General features: G+C 43.7%; 1 protein-coding gene across 1 annotated transcript in view; it reads left to right on the plus strand.

The window, feature by feature from the left end:
* KIAA1549 (KIAA1549 ortholog) overlaps positions 1–21,133 on the plus strand; it is a 163,908-nt gene that overhangs the window by 111,971 nt on the left and 30,804 nt on the right. Inside the window, exons 14-17 of the mRNA XM_027102761.1 lie at positions 7,818–8,020; positions 10,658–10,881; positions 11,826–11,979; positions 17,817–18,134. Of these exons, the coding sequence (XP_026958562.1) occupies positions 7,818–8,020; positions 10,658–10,881; positions 11,826–11,979; positions 17,817–18,134 (899 nt within the window). The remainder of the gene's footprint in view (positions 1–7,817; positions 8,021–10,657; positions 10,882–11,825; positions 11,980–17,816; positions 18,135–21,133) is intronic.

Below are 21,133 nucleotides of genomic sequence, written 5' to 3' on the forward strand. Positions count from 1 at the left end.
TGGTATTTCAGTAATTCAGATTGCCTTTTCCTGTGTCATTTTGCTTTGTGGACATTATCCTATACTGTAATTTCTATCATATATATATATATTTTGTTTGTTTGTTTGATAATATTTGAAGAGAAAGGACTTTAATCCAAAGTCCCTACTTGCCTTAAGGCAGGATTCACACAGTATTGATCTCTACGTAGGCCTTGTACTTTCCATTGGTCGTTATTATCCAGGTAATTTTTAAAAAAAAAAATTGTGCAATGCGTAGCAAACAATAAAAATAACTGTGTTTATAATATGTATTATATATATATTTCTATGTATAATAACCCAGTTTGTTTATCTATATGTATGGAGATATATGTATGTGTGTGTATATAATATGTGAATATGACAGATAACAAACTGCTCTTTTCAGCCTTTTGGAAGAGCTGGGTTCCAGGCAGTATAGAGGTTGAGGGTTTTCTGCATGTCCCCTGCTTCTCCTGTTGCAGTTGGTGAATTATAGAGCGAGGATCCAGGTGGGGAGTGGGATGGGGCATGGACAGGAGTGAGACACAGGCCTGCAGCTCCCTGGACCCGGGCAGGCAGACAGCGCAGCGGGGAGGGGCCTTTCTTCCTGGTCACCTTTGCACCCTGATCTTGTTACCATCCTGGAGGAAAGCAGTCTCAGCCTTAGGTATCAGTAGCTTAATGGGACACCCTTGTGACATCTGCTGTCACTTTAAAAGTTTGGGTTAGCAAGGCTAGCCTTATCTGATGAAGCTAATTATCTCCTTCTAGGCTTCTTGCCTGTAATTTGAGTAGCTGAAGGGATGAATGGTGGTGTCTGGCTGTGCTTGTATTGTGCAAATGGTCAGGCTCCCTCCAGGCAGGGAAAGAAAGCTGGAGAATAGCCTGAATCCAGACAAGTCTGCCTCCTGGACAAGAGAGATGTCTTCGTTCACAGAGCTATGCACATAATTTCTCATCACTTGGGATAGCAAGTGAATATAATTCAAATTAAGAGGAAGTACAAAGATGTACGTACCACTGATGTGCGTTCCTTCTATACAGTATCAACTACTTACTCCTTACTGCTTTGCTCAACACTTCTTTTTTTTAATTTAATTTAAAAAATTTTTTTATACAGCAGGTTCTTATTAGTCATCAATTTTATACACATCAGTGTATACATGTCAATCCGAATCTCCCAATTCATCCCACCACCACCCCCCCAACACCACTTTCTCCCCTTGGTGTCCATACGTTTGTTCTCTACATCTGTGTCTCAATTTCTGCCCTGCAAACCAGTTCATCTGTACCATTTTTCTAGGTTCCACATACATGTGTTAATATATGATATTTGTTTTTCTCTTTCTGACTTTATGCACTGTGTGTGACAGTCTCTAGATCCATCCACGTCTCAACAAATGACCCAATTTTGTTCCTTTTTATGCCTGAGTAATATTCCATTGTATATATGTACCACATCTTCATTATCCGTTTGTCTGTTGATGGGCATTTAGGTTGCTTCCATGACCTGGCTATTGTAAATAGTGCTGCAATGAACACTGAGGTGCATGTGTCTTTTTGAATTATGGTTTTCTCTGGGTATATGCCCAGTAGTGGGGTTGCTGGATCATATGGTAATTCTATTTTTAGTTTTTTAAGGAACCTCCATACTGTTCTCCATAGTGACTGTATCAATTTACATTCCCACCAACAGTGCAAGAGGGTTCTTCCCTTTTCTCCACACCTTCTCCAGCATTTGTTGTTTGTAGATTTTCTGATGATGCCCATTCAAACTGGTGTGAGGTGATACTTCATTGTAGTTTTGATTTGCATTTCTCTAATAATTAGTGATGTTGAGCAGCTTTTCATGTGCTTCTTGGCCATCTGTGTGACTTCTTTGGAGAAATGTCTATTTAGGTCTTCTGCCCATTTTTGGATTGGGTTGTTTGTTTTTTTAATATTGAGCTGCATGAGCTGTTTATGTATTTTGGAGATTAATCCTTTGTCCGTTGATTCATTTGCAGATATTTTCTCCCATTCTGAGGGTTGTCTTTTCATCTTGTTTATGGTTTCCTTTGCTGTGCAAAAGCTTTGAAGTTTCATTAGGTCCCATTTGTTTATTTTTGTTTTTATTTCCATTACTCTAGGAGGTGGATCAAAAAAGATCTTGCTGTGATTTATGTCAAAGAGTGTTCTTTCAAAGTTTTCCTCTAAGAGTTTTATAGTGTCCGGTCTTACATTTAGGTCTCAAATCCATTTTGAGTTTATTTAGGTGTATGGTGTTAGGGAGAGTTCTAATTTCATTCTTTTACATGTAGCCGTCTAGTTTTCCCAGCACAACTTATTGAAGAGACTGTCTTTTCTCCATTGTATATCCTTGCCTCCTTTGTCATAGATAGTTGACCATAGGTGCATGAGTTTATCTCTGGGCTTTCTATCTTGTTCCATTGATCTATGTTTCTGTTTTTGTGCCAGTACCATATTGTCTTGATTACTGTAGCTTTATAGTATAGTCTAAAGTCAGGGAGTCTGATTCCTCCAGCTCCGTTTCTTTCCCTCAAGACTGCTTTGGCTGTTGGGGGTCTTTTGTGTCTCCATACAAATTTTAAGATTTTTTGTTCTAGTTCCATAAAAAATGCCATTGGTAGTTTGATAGGGATTGCACTGAATCTGTAGATTGCTTTGCGTAGTATAGTCATTTTCACAATATTGATTCTTCCAATCCAACAACATGGTATATATCTCCATCTGTTGGTATCATCTTTAATTCCTTTCATCAGTGTCTGACAGTGTTGTGCATACAGGTCTTTTGTCTCCCTAGGTAGCTTTGTTCCTAGGTATTTTATTTTTTTTGTTGCAATGGTAACATGGTAATGTTAAATGGTAATGGTAAATGGGATTGTTTCCTTAATTTCTCTTTCAGATTTTTCATCATTAGAGTATAGGAATGCAAGAGATTTCTGTGCATTAATCTTGTATCCTGCAACTTTACCAAATTCATTGATTAGCTCCAGTAGTTTTCTGGTGGCATCTTTAGGATTCTCTGTGTATGGTATCATGTCATCTGCAAACAGTGACAGTTTTACTTCTTCTTTTCCAATTTGTATTCCTTTTATTTCTTTTTCTTCTCTGATTGCCATGGCTAGGACTTCCAAAACTATGTTGAATAATAGTGGTGAGAGTGGACATCCTTGTCTTGTTCCTGACATTAGAGGAAATGCTTTCAATTTTTCACCATTGAGAATGATGTTTGCTGTGGGTTTGTCGTATATGGCCTTTATTATGTTGTGGTAGGTTCCCCTATGCCCACTTTCTGGAGAGTTTTTATCGTAAATGGTGTTGAATTTTGTCAAAAGCTTTTTCTGCATCTGTTGAGATGATCATATGGTTTTTATTCTTCAGTTTGTTAATATGGTGTATCACATTGATTGATTTGCATATATTGAAGAATCCTTGCACCCCTGGGATAAATCCCACTTGATCATGGTGTATGATGCTTTTAATGTGTTGTTGGATTCTGTTTGCTAGTATTTTGTTGAGGATTTTTGCATCTATATTCATCAGTGATATTGGTCTGTAATTTTCTTTTTTTGTAGTATCTTTATCTGGTTTTGGTATCAGGGTGACGGTGGCCTCATAGAATGAGTTTGGGAATGTTCCTTCCTCTGCAGTGTTTTGGAAGAGTTTGAGAAGGATGGGTGTTAGGTCTTCTCTAAATGTTTGATAAAATTCACCTGTGAAGCCATCTGGTCCTGGACTTTTGTTTGTTGGAAGCTTTTCAATGACAGTTTCAATTTCATTACTTGTGATTGGTCTGTATTTTCTGTTTCTTCCTGGTTCAGCCTTGGAAGGTTATACCTTTCTACGAATTTGTCAATTTCTTCCAGGTTGTCCATTTTATTGGCATAGAGTTGCTTGTAGTAGTCTCTTAGGATGCTTTGTATTTCTGCGGTGTCTGTTGTAAGTTCTCCTTTTTCATTTCTAATTTTATTGATTTTAGTCATCTCCCTCTTTTTCTTGATGAGTCTGGTTAATGATTTATCAATTTTGTTTATCTTCTCAAAGAACCAGCTTTTAGTTTTATTGATCTTTGCTATTGTTTTCTTTGTTTCTATTTCATCTATTTCTGCTCTGATCTTTATGATTTCTTTCCTTCTGCTAACTTTGAGTTTTGTTTGTTCTTCTCTCTCTGGTTCCTTTAGGTGTAAGGTTAGATTGTTTATTTGAGATTTTTCTTATTCCTTGCGGTGGGCTTGTATAGCTATAAACTTCCCTCTTAGAACTGCTTTTGCTGCATCCCATAGGTTTTGGATTGTCGTGTTTTCATTGTCTATTGTCTCTAGGTATTTTTTGATTTCCTCTTTGGTTTCTTCAGTGATCTCTTGGTTATTTAGTAACGTATTGTTCAGCCTCCATGTGTTTGTGTTTTCTACGTTTTTGTCCCTGTAATTCATTTCTAATCTCATAGTGTTGTGGTCAGAAAAGATTCTTGATATGATCTCAATTTTCTTAAATTTACTGAGGCTTGATTTGTGACCCAAGATGTGATCTATCCTGGAGAATGTTCCGTGTGCACTTGAGAAGAAAGTGTAATCTGCTGTTTTTGGATGGAATGTCCTATAAATATCAATTAAATCTATCTGGTCTGTTTTGTCATTTAAAACTTCTGTTTCCTTATTTATTTTCATTTTGGATGATCTGTCACTTGGTGTAAGGGAGGTGTTAAAGTCCACCACTATTATTGTGTTACTGTCGATTTCCTATTTTATAGCTGTTAGCATTTGCCTTATGTGTTGAGGTGCTCCTATGTTGGGTACATATATATTTATAATTGTTATATCTTCTTCTTGGATTGATCCCTTGATCATTATGTAGTATCCTTCCCTGTCTCTTGTAACATGCTTTATTTTAAAGTCTATTTTATCTGATATGAGTATTGCTACTGTAGCTTCCTTTTGATTTCCATTTGCATGGAATATCTTTTTCCATCCCCTCACTTTCAGTCTGTATGTGTCCCTAGGTCTGAAGTGGGTCTCTTGTAGACAGCATATATATGGGTGTTGTTTTTATATTCATTCAGCAAGCCTGTGTCTTTTGGTTGGAGCATTTAATCTATTCAAGTTTAAGGTAATTATCGATATGTATGTTCCTATTACCATTTTCTTAATTGTTTTGGGTTTGTTTTTGTAGGTCCTTTTCTTCTCTTGTGTTTCCCACTTAGAAAAGTTCCTTTAGCATTTGTTGTAGAGCTGGTTTGGTGGTGCTGAATTCTCTTAGCTTTCGCTTGTCTGTAAAGCTTTTGATTTCTTCATCGAATCTGATTGAGATCCTTGCCAGGTCGAGTAATCTTGGTTGTAAGTTCTTCCCTTTCATCACTTTAAGTATATCATGCTACTTCCTTCTGGCTTGTAGAGTTTCTGCTGAGAAATCAGCTGTTAACCTTATGGCAGTTCCCTTGTATATTATTTGTCGTTCTTCCCTTGCTGCTTTTAATAATTTTTCTTTGTCTTTAATTTTTACCAATTTGATTACTATGTGTCTTGGCGTGTTTCTCCTTGGGTTTATCCTATATGGGACTCTGCGCTTCCTGGACTTGGGTGGCTATTTCCTTTCCCGTGTTAGGGAAGTTTTCGACTACAATCTCTTCACATATTTTCTCTGATCCTTTCTCTCTGTCTTCTCCTTCTGGGACCCCTATAATGCGAATGTTGTTGCGTTTAATGTTGTCCCAGAAGTCTCTTAGGCTGTCTTCATTTCCTTTCATTCTTTTTTCTTTGTTCTGCAGCAGTGAATTCCACCATTCTGTCTTCCCAGTCACTTATCCGTTCTTCTGCCGCAATTATTCTGCTATTGATTCCTTCTAGTGTAGTTTTCATTTCAGTTATTGTATTGTTCATCTCTGTTTGTTTGTTCTTTAATTCTTCTGGGTCTTGGTTAAACATTTCTTGCATCTTTTCGATCTTTGCCTCCATTCTTTTTCCAAGGTCCTGGATCATCTTCATCATTATTCTGAATTCTTTTTCTGGAAAGTTGCCTATATCCACATCATTTAGTTGTTTTTCTGGGGTTTTATCTTTTTCCTTCATCTGGTACATAGCTCTCTGCCTTTTCATCTTGTCTGTCTTTCTGTGAATGTGGTTTTTGTTCCACAGGCTGCAGAATTGTAGTTTTTGCTTCTGTTGTCTGCCCTCTTGCTCAACACTTTTTTTACACTGAGGGGAAACCTGTATATTTTTCACTTATGCTCGAGGTTTCAAAACTTAGGCTTTTGTTTAAAAATAGTTTTGGCATGCGTTCACTTCTTCTCTTGGCCTGTTGGCCATTTATTTTCAAGCAGTGTCCAGAGCGTCTAGAGGTGACCTGTGGCTTAGAGGGAGGGCATGTGGGATCTTAGTGTGTCTAACTGGAGAGTTCTTTCCATCCATTCAGCCCCTCTTCATCTCTTTCTTTGCCTTTAAAAAAAATTTTTTTTTTAATTTTATTTTTGGCTTCATTAGGTCTTCATTGCTGCATGCGGGCTTTCTTTAGTTGCAGTGAGTGGGGGCTACTCTTCGTTGTGGTGCGTGGGCTTCACATTGCAGTGGCTTCTCGTTGCGGAGCATGGGCTCTAGGCGTGTTGGCTTCAGTAACTGGGGCACGCGGGCTCAGTAATTGTGGCACGTGGGCTCAGTAGTTGTGGTGCACGGGCCTAGTTGCTCCGCGGCATGTGGGATCTTCCCCAACTAGGACTCGAACCCGTGTCCCCTGCACTGGCAGGCAGAATCCCAACCACTGCACCACCAGGGAAGACCCTCTTTGCCTTTTTAAAATTAAAGTTTATTTGGATTATTTCTATTATAAAAGTAATACTGACTAGAGAAAATCCACGTTACAGAAAATACAAGAAATTGGAGAACATTACTCATACCAAGATCCAGTCTCTGTTAAAGTGTTTTTCTATCTTTTTTTCTATACATTTAAATATTTTTCTTTTTTGCAGTTCCGGTTACTTAAAATAATTACCCTTTTAACCATTTTTCAGTGTTCTCTTCATCTGTTTTTTTTTGCGGTACGTGGGCCTCTCACTGTTGTGGCGTCTTCCGTTGCGGAGCACAGGCTCCGGGCGCGCAGGCTCAGCGGCCATGGCTCGTGGGCCTAGCCGCTCCGCGGTCTCGGACCGGGGCATGAACCCGTGTCCCCTGCATCAGCAGGCAGACTCTCAACCACTGCGCCACCAGGGAAGCCCCTCTTCATCTGTTTTTAAAGTGGGAACTAATTCCAGGCAGGCAGTAGCTTTTTCTTCTCCTGACTCTTCATTTTCTTTCTTCATCAGAACTGAGAAGGCAGAAGCCTTAATCATTCACTGGTACTTGCCAGCAGGTCCACAATCCCCTGGTCTTTTGTTATCTCAACAGTGTAATTGCCTTGCAACTAAATTTATATCACTTCAAATGAGCATGGACATTCAGAGCTGCCATAAGTGTTGTCCTCCAAGTTCTGTAAATTGCTACTGGCCTACCCACGTCAGGCTTCTCCTGTCCTTTACCCTGTCTTACTGAAGACTTTGAAACACCTTTAGACAAAACAGGGCCACTTGGGGCACATAATGTCGTAGTGATTTTCATATCTTGCCTATGGATATTTGTAATTTTTAATGAGACTGAAGGAGACACTACTTATCCCAGACAATTTAAGTTCGAATAGTGACATTTCAAGTACTCTGCCTTGGAGTTGGGGATGTGTTTTTGGTCAGGGGCCCATCTGACGATTCTTTAAGAAATCCCTAATTGTGATGATTTGCTCTTTCTTTACAATGACTTTATTTCTTAATTTTTCTTTTCCTTCTGTTCCAGGGGCAGCACCCAGCTCGGGGAATGAGCAGCATTCGTCAGCCTCCATCTTTGAGCATGTGGACAGGATCTCCCGCTCCTCGGAGGCCAGTCGGCGGGTCCCCAATAAGATTCAGCTGATCGCCATGCAGCCCATCCCGGCACCCCCAGTTCCACACCCCATCCTGGCCGACCGAGTGGCCGAAACCAACAAAATTAACAAAGAGGTATTTGGTTTTATGAAAAAGTACATTAATAAAAAAAGAAAAACCTTACATTCTCATTTGGTCACTGCTTAAAAATGAAGTTAGTGTCAAAAATATGAGCTAAAGTTAGGAGCTGCTCACAGATGTTCTTAATTTAAAATCTGGTACTCAGTGTTTTTAGATCACATACCATTCAAGGACACTAGTAGGCACACTGGTGGATGTGCAGATTAAAGACCAGGGGTGGCTATCCTGAGAAAGTCCGCCTTAGCCCGTGGCTGGGGTTTGGGGATTTGGATCTTGGAAAGATTCCCACCATTCCCAGAATGGAGTGGCTCGCTGTGCCTAAACTGTTTGTACAAGCAACATGATTTTTGCTGAGCAACTCTTTCTTTTGGGAGTCTGGAATTTTGGTACATGCTAGGCAGAGGGTGCCTATGTGACCGGCCTCCAGTAAACATCCTGGGCATTGAGTCTCTAATGAGCTTCCCTGGTAGACGTGTCGCATGCGTTGTCACAACTCATTGCTGGAGGAGTTCACATCCTGCGTAACTTTTCTGGGAAAGGACTCTTGGAAGTTGTGCCTGGTTTCCTCCAGACCTCACCCTATGTGCCATTCCTCTCTGCTGGTTTTGCTTTGTGTCCTTTTGCTGTAATAAATTGGACTTACATTCTGAGTCCTGAGAGTTCTCCTAGTGAATTGTTGAATGTGGGGTAATCTTGGGACCACAGTAGACTCTGTGATGCCTGATAGATCTGCTCTGGCCCCAAACATCTAGGTAAGTCTTGGGAAGAAACTGTATTTCCAGTGACTCCTGGAACAGTGAGATAGATCTGCTTTCCTCCTAAGATTTGGGGAACCAGAAGGCCGGGTCACGTCACTGTTAACTTGAACTTGAGGAGTTTGGCCTGGTCTGGACCATGAGTGGAATGAATGCTGTTTAGGGTCGCACACATGGTGGCATCATGACTGTCAGTTTCTTGCCTCTAAGAAATACCTGCTGCTGTTGTGAGTTCTGCCAGGTGAACTAATAATTGATGCAATTCAATCCTTAAAGTGGATCATCTTACAGAAGTCTTAGCAAGAGTTCTTACACATTCTCCTCTCCACACCTCATTGGCTCCTTGCCAAGGCCATGACCAGAAGAACGTGTGTCATGGGTTCAAGGTGACACATGCTGTCCCTTCTCACTGATGCTCAGGAGCCCTGACCCTGCATGACCCTGGTCCTAGCCTAGACCTATGACCCCATCAGTCCTGTGTGTTGCATGTGCCTCACATGGCCATGAGTAAGCACCCTGGAGTAGGTTCTCCATGTGGCCAAAAAAAGAAGAGAATAAGCTCACCAGGCCTCACAACTGGATAGCACTCATCGCCACTTTTTTCTTTTACTATCTTTAAAATGTATTTGATGCATGCATATGGTATAGGAAACATATATATTGATTATAAAGCATAAAGTGAAAGCCCAACTTAAGAACAAGAGCATTATCAGTACTGGTGCACCTACCGGTAGGCTCCATACATCTCAGTGGAAATGTTTTCTTTTTAGGAGGTTCTGGTGCACATTCCTAGCATGTCTTGGACCTCCTGTGGGGACCTCACATATTTTAAAGAACAGTTAGATCCTGATAGAGTAAGAGGGGCTTCCTGAATCATCCTGCTGGGAAGTTGTCAAGAATCTCATCCGCCTGCCCCTCCCTCAAGCAGTCGCAAGGAGCACGTGGCTCCTCGTCCACTGTGGCGTGGCCAGGAGCGTCCCACCTTGTCTTAGACGTTGCTCCTGCTCTCTTCTCCCAGTCGGATGCCTAGTTTGGTTTCCCTTTTTCCCTCTGTCTCCATCTCGCTTGCTGTTAAGTCCTCTGAAGCTGGGCTAAGGGCTTAGAAAACAAGGGGAGGCACCTCCATGAAGGAAAGCATTCCCCGTCTGCTCTCCCTGATAGCTCAGCCGACCTGCCGCTCCCGGAGCTGTGGCCTCGTTCCCCCAGACCTGCGTCTGCATTCCTGCTTCTGGCCCTCAGCACCTTGGTGCCTTCCCTGCACACCCTCTGCCCACTTCCCTCCCTCCCCTGCTTCAGAACCAGCCGGCTCTTGGAGACCTAGTTCAGGCCCCTTGTAGCCAGCGAGGATGTGTTTCCATATGTGTCGATTTTCCACTTTGAGGAGGGGTGTCTCATGGCTGGGGGCTTGTTTTGGTAACACTAAGCATCATTAGTAAATGGGTATTTTATTGTATAATGCAAATATCTTCTTTCACTCTGTCTTAATTTAAAAATCTCTAAAGTAGTGATATTATTGGGTATGGAAAATATTTACTCTTTTCTCGGGTCGTATGACATATAGTTGTCACTGTCTCTCAGTATCTTCAAAGTTGCCACTGGCCTGTTTCCCGGGTTTGAGTTCTTTTGCCCTGTTTGGGGGCCGATACCACGGCTTCCTGCGTCCCACCCACCACGTGGAGTGTGGGGATACAGCTCCGGATGATGGAGGTTTCCCACGCCCCATGTGGGTGTGCCTGTCCCTGTCACCCCTTCGGGGCCTCGTGGGCGCCTAGGACAGCCGGGGGCGGGGGGAGGAGAGTCGCAGGAAGGCCTCCCAGCTGCTTTCTCTGCGTGGTCCCAGAGACCGTCAGAACGTTCCGTCTGTCTCGTTTCCCAGATCCAGACAGCGCTGCGGCACAAGTCGGAGATCGAGCACCATCGGAACAAGATCCGGCTCCGCGCCAAGCGCCGCGGGCACTACGAGTTCCCGGTGCTGGACGAGCTGTCGTCGGGAGACACGCGGGAGCGGCACCGCGTGTACCGCAGGGCGCAGATGCAGATCGACAAGATCCTGGACCCCACGGCCAGCGTGCCCTCTGTGTTCATAGAGCCCAGGAAGAGGTGGGCCCCGAGCCGGGCCGGAGGCCCCTGCTGCAGGGCTACGATGGCTTGGCTGTGGAGGGGGCGGGGAGAAGTCTCTGCAAGCGACTCCAGGCTGGGTAGGCTGGGAGGCAGCCATCCCACCTGGAGGTCACCTGTGGTGAAGGCTGCATTCATTCCACCCCAGTGGCCCCGGAGCACCTCCCTGGGTTTCGTGTCTCCTGGAATTCAGACTTCTGAAAAGGTGGCGCTGTCCTTCTCAGAGGGCTCCAGGGCTCCCTCTCCCTGCCTCTCTTCTTCAGCTCTCACCCCCAGCATCTCCACCTCCCGTGCTTGGTCACCAGTTCGGCCGGGCGCACAGCTGCTCTCAGAGTCTCGGTCTCTTGGTCTCCCAGGCCCTTGCTCCCTAATGCAGAGGCATTTTGTGTAAGATCAGCTCTCGTTTGTGTCTTGCTCTGCTCACACCTGTGCTGGCTTGGGCTGCCTGCCGGGTGGACCCTGGACTCCTGTACCTAGCGGGGCACTGCCTTTCACCCAGCTGCTCCCCCCTCCGCCCAGCAGCACAGAGGAACTGCCGCCCCCTAGGCGGTGGCCTCATTGCCCCCCAGACATTCATCTGCATTCCTGTTTCTGGCCCTCCACACGGTCCTGCCTGCACCTCACACTTGCCCCACTTCCCTGCCCGTCCGCAGATCCTACTCATTTTTCAAGACCTAGATCAGGCCACAGGTAGCCAGCGGTGATATTATTCTCTGTTGTTCCGTGTGTTTGGTATAGTCTGCCCCGGTGGACTGTGAGCTTTCTTAGAGCAGAGACTGTGTCTTACACACTGTTTACATCCTGTGGGGTGTTTACCACAGGGGCTAGCAGGTCCTAGGTACGCAGAAAATACTTGGCGTTTAGTTGATGAGCCCATGGCCGGAAGGTTATTTCCTATGAAGATAACCTCTCTTTTCTCCTGGCAGCTCCAGGATAAAACGTTCTCCTAAACCACGCCGGAAACATCAGGTCAATGGCTGCCCCGGAGATGCTGAGAAGGACAGACTTATCACCACAGACAGCGACGGCACTTACAAACGGCCCCCTGGTGTCCACAACTCTGCCTATATTGGTTGCCCGGTGCGTAATGTTGAGCCTTGCTTCTGGTCGCTCTTAGGGAGAGGAGAATGGGCAGTGACGGCTGCTGCCCTGGGTGATGCTGATGCCCAGTGGGGGATGCTCCAGGGCCAGCTAGGTTGTGAGGCGCGTAGGGTGGGGAAGGGGTGGGCACTTCCTTTGAAGAAGGACTCGAGTCATACCGACCAAGGGGCTGCTGGGGGAGCCCTCTGGAAACACACTCAGTGTTTTTACTTCCTATTAAGCAAACCCTGTCCTCTCAGGCTTCAGAATGGCAACTTCCCGAGGTTAATTGGAAAACAGAGAGAAGCGTCCAGAAAGTTTCTTTTTTCTTCCCTTCATCAGAGAGTTGTTTGGGTTTCATGGTGGGAGGGACATTTAGGGTTTTGTCCCATCGTCTGTTCTTGGAGTGCTAAGAGGATATTACATTTGCTACTATATATATCTAGTTTTAAAGGAAGAAAGAGCTTAATGGAAATTAAGAAATAGGGAGTTAAACAATTTTTTCCAAAGGAAAGGGGCACAGAGTTGCTTGTAGTGTTAAAGCAAACGTTGACAGCATTAAGACACATACAGACCCCACTGAGCAGGGAAGAAAGGGCCAGCCTCCCCAAGGGGCCGTGAGAAATACAGACACAAAGACACCAAGACAGAGCAGGAGCCCCACGTTCCCAGTGTGTCTGGCAGCACCGGGACACAAAGTGCACGTCTGTAGCCCTGTGCCAGGGTGAAGCCCTTTCTCGTTGCACAAGACCACCTTTCTCCTTCTGGAGACAAAGTTACAGACCCATCCTTTTTAGAGAGAAATTAGCAAAACACATTCTTGGAGAAGGAGTTTGTGATGTACATGATCACTCGGTTAGAGCTTAGGTAACCAGTGATTTCTTATTTGAGTTTTATATTTTATCTCTCAAATTACACAAATAACTAACACTGAGAGGCACTAAACAGAATTACACATATGTGCCAAATACCATATGACATTGGGGCTAAATATAATTGTCATGATCATCTGAAAGAACCAGGGTTTTCCCTTGGAACTTGCTGTGTTTCTGGTGTCCTGAGACTGACCATCCCTTCGTAACTGGCTCATGAGGATTGGTGTGATTCCCGTGGGTTGGAATGTCTACAAATTAGGCTGCTTTGCTCCCCAACAGAATGAATGAATCCTATCTGAAGGCTGTGAATGAATTCCTCAGGTGGGGGAACCTCAGGCAGTTCTCACAGTAGATGGCGCTCCTGAGCCGCTGCCGTGTTTTTGGACAGGTGTTTGGGCGTCTGTGGTGTGTGGCTTGATCTGGGGAGGGCCGTTCCCTTGACTCCCCAGGATGGTCCCCTGGAGCTTTCGTTTTTGTTTCATCCGGGATCTCAGAGATCCTGTTGTGTGAAACCGATGAGCAGAAGAAGGGGGAGCATTTCTTCTTCCCTCTTAGCTTCCAGAGCCCCAGGGCTCCTTCTCTGAGACAAATCTGTAGGAGAGCCTTTGCAGTCCCGCACGTTCTTTTTTCAGTAGCCCTGAGTTCCATCATCCAGTGCCATTGAGTTTTGTGAGGAAATAACCTGTCCTCCCCTTGCCCTCTCAATGACCATAAATCAGGCCTCTTTCATGGTGGGCCAGACTATCCTTCTTCTTGCTTTTTTTCTTAGCAGAAAGCACAGAGGTTCCTCCCTCAGCTGGTGGGAAGAAGCCCTTCCCTGGAGAACACTAACTCAGTCAGCTGCTTCATCCCACATGGCTCCATTTTTCAAAGGTTCCCTAATAAGAAATTCTTCCTCAGATGGACTTTTTACTTTCTCTCCCTAAAAATTCTGAAACATATATATATTTTTTTAATACTTATATTGTATGATTTTTGTTTATTTTTTAATTTTATATTGGAGTATAGTTGATTTACAATATTGTGTTAGTTTCAGGTATACAGCAAAGTGATTCAGTTATACATATACGTATATCTGTTCTTTTTTTTTTTTGCGGTACTCGGGCCCCTCACCGCTGTGGCCTCTCCCGCTGCGGAGCACAGGCTCCAGACGTGCAGGCTCAGCGGCCATGGCTCATGGGCCCAGCCACACAGCGGCATGTGGGATCTTCCCGGACTGGGGCATGAACCCGTGTCCCCTGCATCGGCAGGCGGACTCTCAACCACTGCGCCACCAGGGAAGCCCCATATATCTATTCTTTTTCAGATTTTTTTCCCATATAGGTTATTACAGAAGATGGAGTAGAGTTCCCTGTGCTGTACAGTAGGTCCTTGTTGTATATGTTAATCCCAACCTCCTAATTTATACCTCCCCCCACCTTTCCCCTTTGGTAACCATAAATTTGTTTTCTAAGTCTGTGAGTCCGATGAAACATATACCTTCACAGATAATGCCTTTTTGGGAACTCACCTTTTCTTAGGTAGTATTTCATCTTGAAGATTATACTAGACATACATTTTTTTTTTTTTTTTTTGCGGTACGTGGGCCCCTCACCGCTGTGGCCTCTCCCGCTGCGGAGCACAGGCTCCGGATGCGCAGGCTCAGCGGCCATGGCTCACGGGCCCAGCCGCTCCGCGGCATGTGGGATCCTCCCGGACCGGGGCACGAACCCATGTCCCCCGCATCGGCAGGCGGACTCTCAACCGCTGCGCCACCAGGGAAGCCCTAGACCTACATGTTTTTGAACTGTCTTGAATTATATGCTTTCGCCTCAAAATATCTTCTTCTTGAGAGCTCTCTCCTCCTGAGGTGAAAGAAATATTTCTGGACTTCTTGTAACTAGGGCTACCATTATAATTCAAGCCTCAGCAAACATTGACCCTCAGGCAAATCCGGCCTGCTGTCTGCTTTTGTAAATAAAGTTTTATTGGAACACAGCCACACCCATCATTTTTGTGTTATCTATGGCTGCTCTTGCTACAGTGGCAGAGTTGAGTAGCTGTATGGCTCACAAAGCCTAAACTATTTACTCTCTGGCCCCTTATGGAAGTTTGTCAATGCTGATATAATTTATTATCCAAGCCAGACACTTGTGAGGGTGAAAGGAGATGCTGTTAATTATCCTGGGACGACAAGCATGAACTGAGCTTGTCCTGGGCCAACCATGGTGCGTGATCACTCTCTTATAATACGAAGGATTGCAAAGAGGCACCAGAATACATCGTCTCTGATGACTAAAGGTAAAAAAGTTCTCGTGTATTTCTCAGGAGTGATAGGTGAACATGTATCTGTGCAAAGGAAACAAGTTGAATATCAAAGTCATCAAACTTGGGGGCTTCCCTGGTGGCACAGTGGTTAAGAATCTGCCTGCCAATGCAGGGGACACGGGTTCGAGCCCTGGTCTGGGAAGATGCCACGTGTCATGGAGCAGCTAAGCCCGCGCGCCACAACTTCTGAACCTGCGCTCTAGAGCCCGCGAGCCACAGCTACTGAAGCCCGTGCGCCTAGAGCCCGTGCTCCGCAATAAGAGAAGCCACCACGATGAGAAGCCTGCGCACCACAAGGAAGAGTAGCCCCTGCTCGCCGCAACTAGAGAAAGCCCGTGCGCAGCAATGAAGACCTGACGCAGCCAAAAATAAGTAAAATAAATTAAAACAAAGTCATCAAACTTGGATTCAAGAGAATGGAATTCAAATTCCAACTCAGGGATCCTGGGTAAATCTCAGCTTCTGAAGATCACAGTTACTCATTTCTTATTAAGTACCATCTACATGTGAAACACTGTGTTGGATGTTGGGACATAGGAAAATGAACAAGACCTCTTCTTGGCCTGCAGGTTGCTAATAGTCTAGCCTGCGAAGTGTGGAGGCAGCAAGAAGACCAGAGAACAGGAAGCTCTGACATCACGGCTCTGTAGTTCTTTGCCTTCTTGGCAGGATTCATGGGATCAGTGAGACTCCAAGGGGACCTCACTTCACACCTTCACAACATGTCTCTCTTGCTGTAAAAGTTAAACCTTCTTTAAGGTTATGACTACTGAGGGTGAGACTGGCAGTGGCTATAGCTCTTAAGGACTCTCTTCAAGTGTATGTAGGGTTTGTCCCCCACCTTGGAATCTCGGTTTAGGCTGTGGCTCACCGCTGTCTTCCCTGCAGTGCGGTTACCCAGTCAGCTCCTGGAACCACCGTCAGGAACATCGCTTCTGGCTTCGGAGAGACCCTCTTACTTACCAGTAGGATGTTTTTACAGACATGCTTATCCTCTTCTCCATGAAGTGTTAGGTTGGGGGCTTTCTACTGACTACATTCTTCCCCATCTGCTCCTCGAGAAAGCCGAGAACGGAAGAAGGGCATGAGTGTGGGCCGTTTTTTGCACCTTGTAAGGAGAGGAACACAGAGTCTTGCCAATGCTACGTCATAAACCAGAGACCTTTGGGGCCCCGAATCCTTACCTTGATAACTAAGTTATTTAGTAGAACTTTACTGGGATATTGTGTTTCGGAGAAACAGTCTCACAGGACTAAGTGTGTATTGTACCTTGGAGTGAGACCGTCCACTCGCTGTTGTGAAGGGCAGAGCACCTGCCCATCTCAGGGGGGCAGTCTCTACCTAATGGCACTTGTTTCTGTCGAGGGTGAGGACCCAGTGATGCCAGGGCTTCCAGGTCTGCCAAGAGAATCCAGAACTCTTTGAGTTTTAGTAGGAAATTTTCAGATTTTTAAAATATTGCCCATCTATTTTTTAAAGACTGGTGTGGGCTAAGCAAAACAGGTCTGTGAGCTGTTGGTGGGTTTGCCAGTACGTTATCTGGTTTTCTTTCTATTTGGAGTTAAGCAGCTGCTGCTGTTAAGTGTTTGACACTGGTGTGTCAAATAACGGATCATTGCTGGACAGACCATAGTCATTACGAAGCATTTTAGGCAGTTGGCTAAGAGGAAGGACGTGTCTCTGCAAGAGAGATTTTCTTTGTAAGAGACTCACTGATCCAAAGCGATATGGGAATGCCTTCCTTTGGGCCTCATGTAGAGTGATCCAACGAGGGGTCACCAGCCCCCCGAGCAGAACCTCTTCTCTTTTCAGTGCGTCAGTTGTAGTCATTGTGATGTTTGGGCTTCTGGGGCCACTGAGACCAGGAAGGCCTCTTCTTCCATTGGTTCCTTGTTTTGTTTCTTACAGTTTACCGAGTATATATTATGACAACACTTGGCTCAGAAGGTAGTATCAGGAAATAAGATTTTTTAAAAATCTTAATTGTTACTTATGTCCCTGCCTCTTTGACAGTGGGTATAGAATATAATTTAAACTTTTCTTGTTGACTCATGTTATCCAGGGATACCACCATTTAAAAGAAGTTAGTTTCTGAACAAATAATTGACACTATTTACTGTTTGTAAAGAGTTGTCGTAATAGGTATTAAAATGGTTTATACACACGTAGTTGTAATATCGTGGTGCCTTTGAACTCTTCTGCGGGTGTTTAGGGCGAATACACCTATACAACAATAGGTGTATTCTTCCTATTTTTAATAGTCAATAGACTGCTTTAGTTTTGGGTTTCTGTATCTAGGGAAAGTCAACTAGGTATTTTAATATATAGACTCTGACACATCATTTTTGGTTGCTAGGGGCTTTCAGGAAAACGTGCACTTCCAGGTACTGAGATACATTTCAGGGAGTTGATTGAGTTTTGCTGGACAAATGACTGTGGAATAATTTTACTTTTTTATTTCTTCTGATTCAAACTTTTTGCCTCCATGAAAGGTAATGCACATTCCTCAGCTGTGATTTGAAAAATTCTTATGGTAAACCCATTCCTCAATGTCAGTGAAAATTGTTAAATTCTTTTTCAGTCCTAGAGTTTTGTTTCTGGGTCTCCACAGAAGCTCGTGTCTGATTCTTCACTTTGCTGTTTCCCCCACTATAGTCTGATCCCGACCTCCCAGCAGATGTGCAGACGCCGTCTTCAGCTGAGCTGGGGAGGTATCCAGGCCTGCCCTTCCCGGCCTCCCAGTACATCCCGCCCCAGCCGTCCATCGAGGAGGCGCGGCAGACCATGCACTCCCTCCTGGATGATGCTTTTGCCCTCGTGGCCCCCAGCAGCCAGCCCCCTAACACTGCAGCTGCAGGCCCTGGGGTCCCAGCCGGCCTGCCTGTGAACAGCACCCCTTCCCGGGAAGAGAGACGAGCCACCCAGTGGGGGTCCTTCTACAGCCCAGCTCAGACGGCCAACAACCCATGCAGTGTAAGTGTGGACCTTCTAGAATTCTCTTATGGGCAAGATGTCGGAGCTTTGTTGCCTGACTGCCTCGTTTTCAGGATCCCTGCAATACTCTTGTTGGATTTGATTGGAATTAAAGCTTGGATGATGAGTCTTAGTTTTTATTATTTTCTAGGTTAATACTCAGTGTTGAAAGCATTCTTTTGTACAACTCAGGTGTTTTGTGGAGGTATCTTCCTGAGCTCCCTTTGTTATCATGAAATAATAGGTGGAGTATGTGTCAAAATATATTCTCATTGATGTCTCCATAAGAGGTACAGTTAAGAATGTACTAGAATCATTAAGTTTCTTTGTGTAGGCCACCTGGGACTGAAGAGGTGAGGTGAGGGTCTGGGTGTAGGCAGCTAGTCCACAAGTAGCCAAGCACAGTTCTTTTCAAATACCAGATTTCCATCTTGGGAGTTGACATTTCAGTGTTTCATCTGTCTTTGTGATCCTTTATGTTTTTCATATTCAGTCAGACCTTTCAAATGTACCTTCTCAAGTCACGGAGAAGAAGTAGAACTCAAGGATGTAGCATTAAATATTATTTTTTGCTAATTTCAGATTAAACGATCAGACTGAACCATTTGACTCTGGAAAGATGTTAATAGGTTACAATTTAAATTTCTTCTTCAAGGAGTGTTTATACAGGGTTCCTCTAATTTTGTTAATCATATTAAAGTTAAATTGGGTGGTAATAAACATATGTTAAAAGAATTTTCATCTCTGAAATTGGTATGAATTTTGAAAGTATGCTCTTCTCAATAGATTGTTTCCTTCAAGACATGGTGGGCCTGAGGTATAGATAACGGCTACCATGCAGGGGAAAAATATTCAATCTGGTCATTGTTGTTTTAAATATAAAAATATAGATAGTTTCAACAATAACTATTAAACTACTTCATAATTACAGTTGGTATATAATTGTAACTGGTAGTTTATAATCTTTAAGGAAATGGATGATACTGAACAAAACTCGGTGATGAAATGAATTTGCCTATAGCTGCTGTCTGTTTAAGCTTCTCTCATTTGTTTATTCATTCAAATGTATTTATGGAGCACCTGCCATGTTCTGGGTGCTCGGGAAACAGAGGTGCGTGATGCACTACTCCAGCTCTTACGTCCCAGTGCGGGTATGTGGACCGTTGAAGCAGTAGCTTAGTACAGCACGGTGTGGCAGGTGTCATGGCAAGAGGAAAGTATGTGGGGGGAGCCCTTGACTGAAAGTGCTTGGGAAGGATTTTATAGACAAAACGAAATCTAAGTGGAAGTCTGAGGGTCATTAGTGGTTATCAATTAAAGAAGAATATTTCAGGTAGTGGGGAAGCTATCAGAGACACAGAAGTGAAAGTGTCTGGTACAGACTCCCTCTTCTGGACAAGATGGAGGAAAGGATCTAGATTTACCTTCTCTCCAGAAACAACTAAAGTAACTGAACAAAATATATGGGTTTTCACAACGTTGGACGTTAGAGATGAGTAGAACCCTACAGTCACCCCAACTGTCTTGAGAGAGTTTCTAGTCTTGAGAGAGTTTCTAGCTACGGTGCAGGGCGGAAGACCCCAGGCAGAGCTCAGTGGTCTCCCTGAGTTGAGAAAACAGAGTTGAGAGTCTGGGGAGGAAAAGGCAGCTAGAGTTCACAATAGACAGTGCAGGAAAGCAGAGAGATGCACAGAGAGAGAATTCCAGAGAGCTGCATGGAATCTTCACTTGAGTACTGACCAGTTTTAAGTACAGAACTACTCCCAAAAGATTAGCGGGAACAATCCTCAGAGCTCACATAAGCGTGGGAATATGTTCCTGCTGTGGACTGAATTGTATTCCCCCCAAGTTTGTATGTTGAAGCCTAAACCCCCATGCGAATATATTGGAGATAGAGTCCTGAAGGAGGAAATTAAGGTTAAATGAGATCATAAGGTTGGAAGCTTGATCTGATAGAACTGATGCCCTTAGAAGAAGAGAAAGAGATGCCAGAGCTCTCTCTCCACCATATGAGAACACAAGAAGGCAGCTGTCCACAAACCAGGAAGAGAACTCTCACCAACAACTGAACCCTGCTGGAAACTTGATTGTGGATTTTCCAGCCTCCAGAACTGTGAAAAAGTAAATTTCTGTTGTTTAAGCCACCCAACCTGTGATATTTTGTTATGGCAGCCTGAGATGACTAATACAGTTTCTTTTGTACCAGTGTGAAAGACCTCATAATTCATGGAGCCTCGATTAGAGTACTCAGAGCTGCTCTCATTCTACCTAACACAGAAAAAAAGTAAGACCTGAACCTGAACAAAGCTCAAGAATATTTATAAAGAAAACCAAAACTATACAGTATCCAGCAAGGTCAACTTAATACTCAAAATCTGGCATCCAATCAAACTAACCAGACCAGCAGAGAAGCAAGAAAATGGCATAGATGGTAGCATTAGTAGACAGAGATATTAAAAGAATTATAATGGAGTTCTGTATGTTCAAGAAACTAGAGGAAAGAGTGAACATATTAATTAGAAGCATTGAAAATATTAAAGGATACAAATCAAATTTTGAAATGAAAACTATAATGTCTGAGATGAAAAATACGTACTGGATGGGATAAATGGCAGATTAGATTTGCAGAAGAAAAGATTAGTAAGCCTGAATGCATAGTAATAAAGACTATACAACATGAAACAAGGAGTAAATATTAGACCAAAAGATGAATAGCTCATTAGTGAGCTGTGGGACAACTTTAAGTAGACTAATATACATGTAATTGGAGTTCTTGAAGGAGCAGAGAGGGTGTCAGAAAGAAATAAAGGAATAATTTTTTCTGAATTTGATTGAAACTGTAAATCTGCAGATCCCCAAATTTGATGAACCATATGCACAAGAAATATGAGGAAAACGATACCAAAAATACGATGAAATTGCTTAAAATAAGTGATAAAGATCTTTAAATTATCCAGAGAAAAAGGGCAGATAACATACAGTGGAACAAAAGTAAGGAT

The sequence above is a fragment of the Aethalodelphis obliquidens genome, unplaced genomic scaffold (assembly GCF_003676395.1).
Source record: "Aethalodelphis obliquidens isolate GAN/ISIS:26980383/991018 unplaced genomic scaffold, ASM367639v1 scaffold5, whole genome shotgun sequence".
Lineage (NCBI taxonomy): Eukaryota > Metazoa > Chordata > Mammalia > Artiodactyla > Delphinidae > Aethalodelphis > Aethalodelphis obliquidens.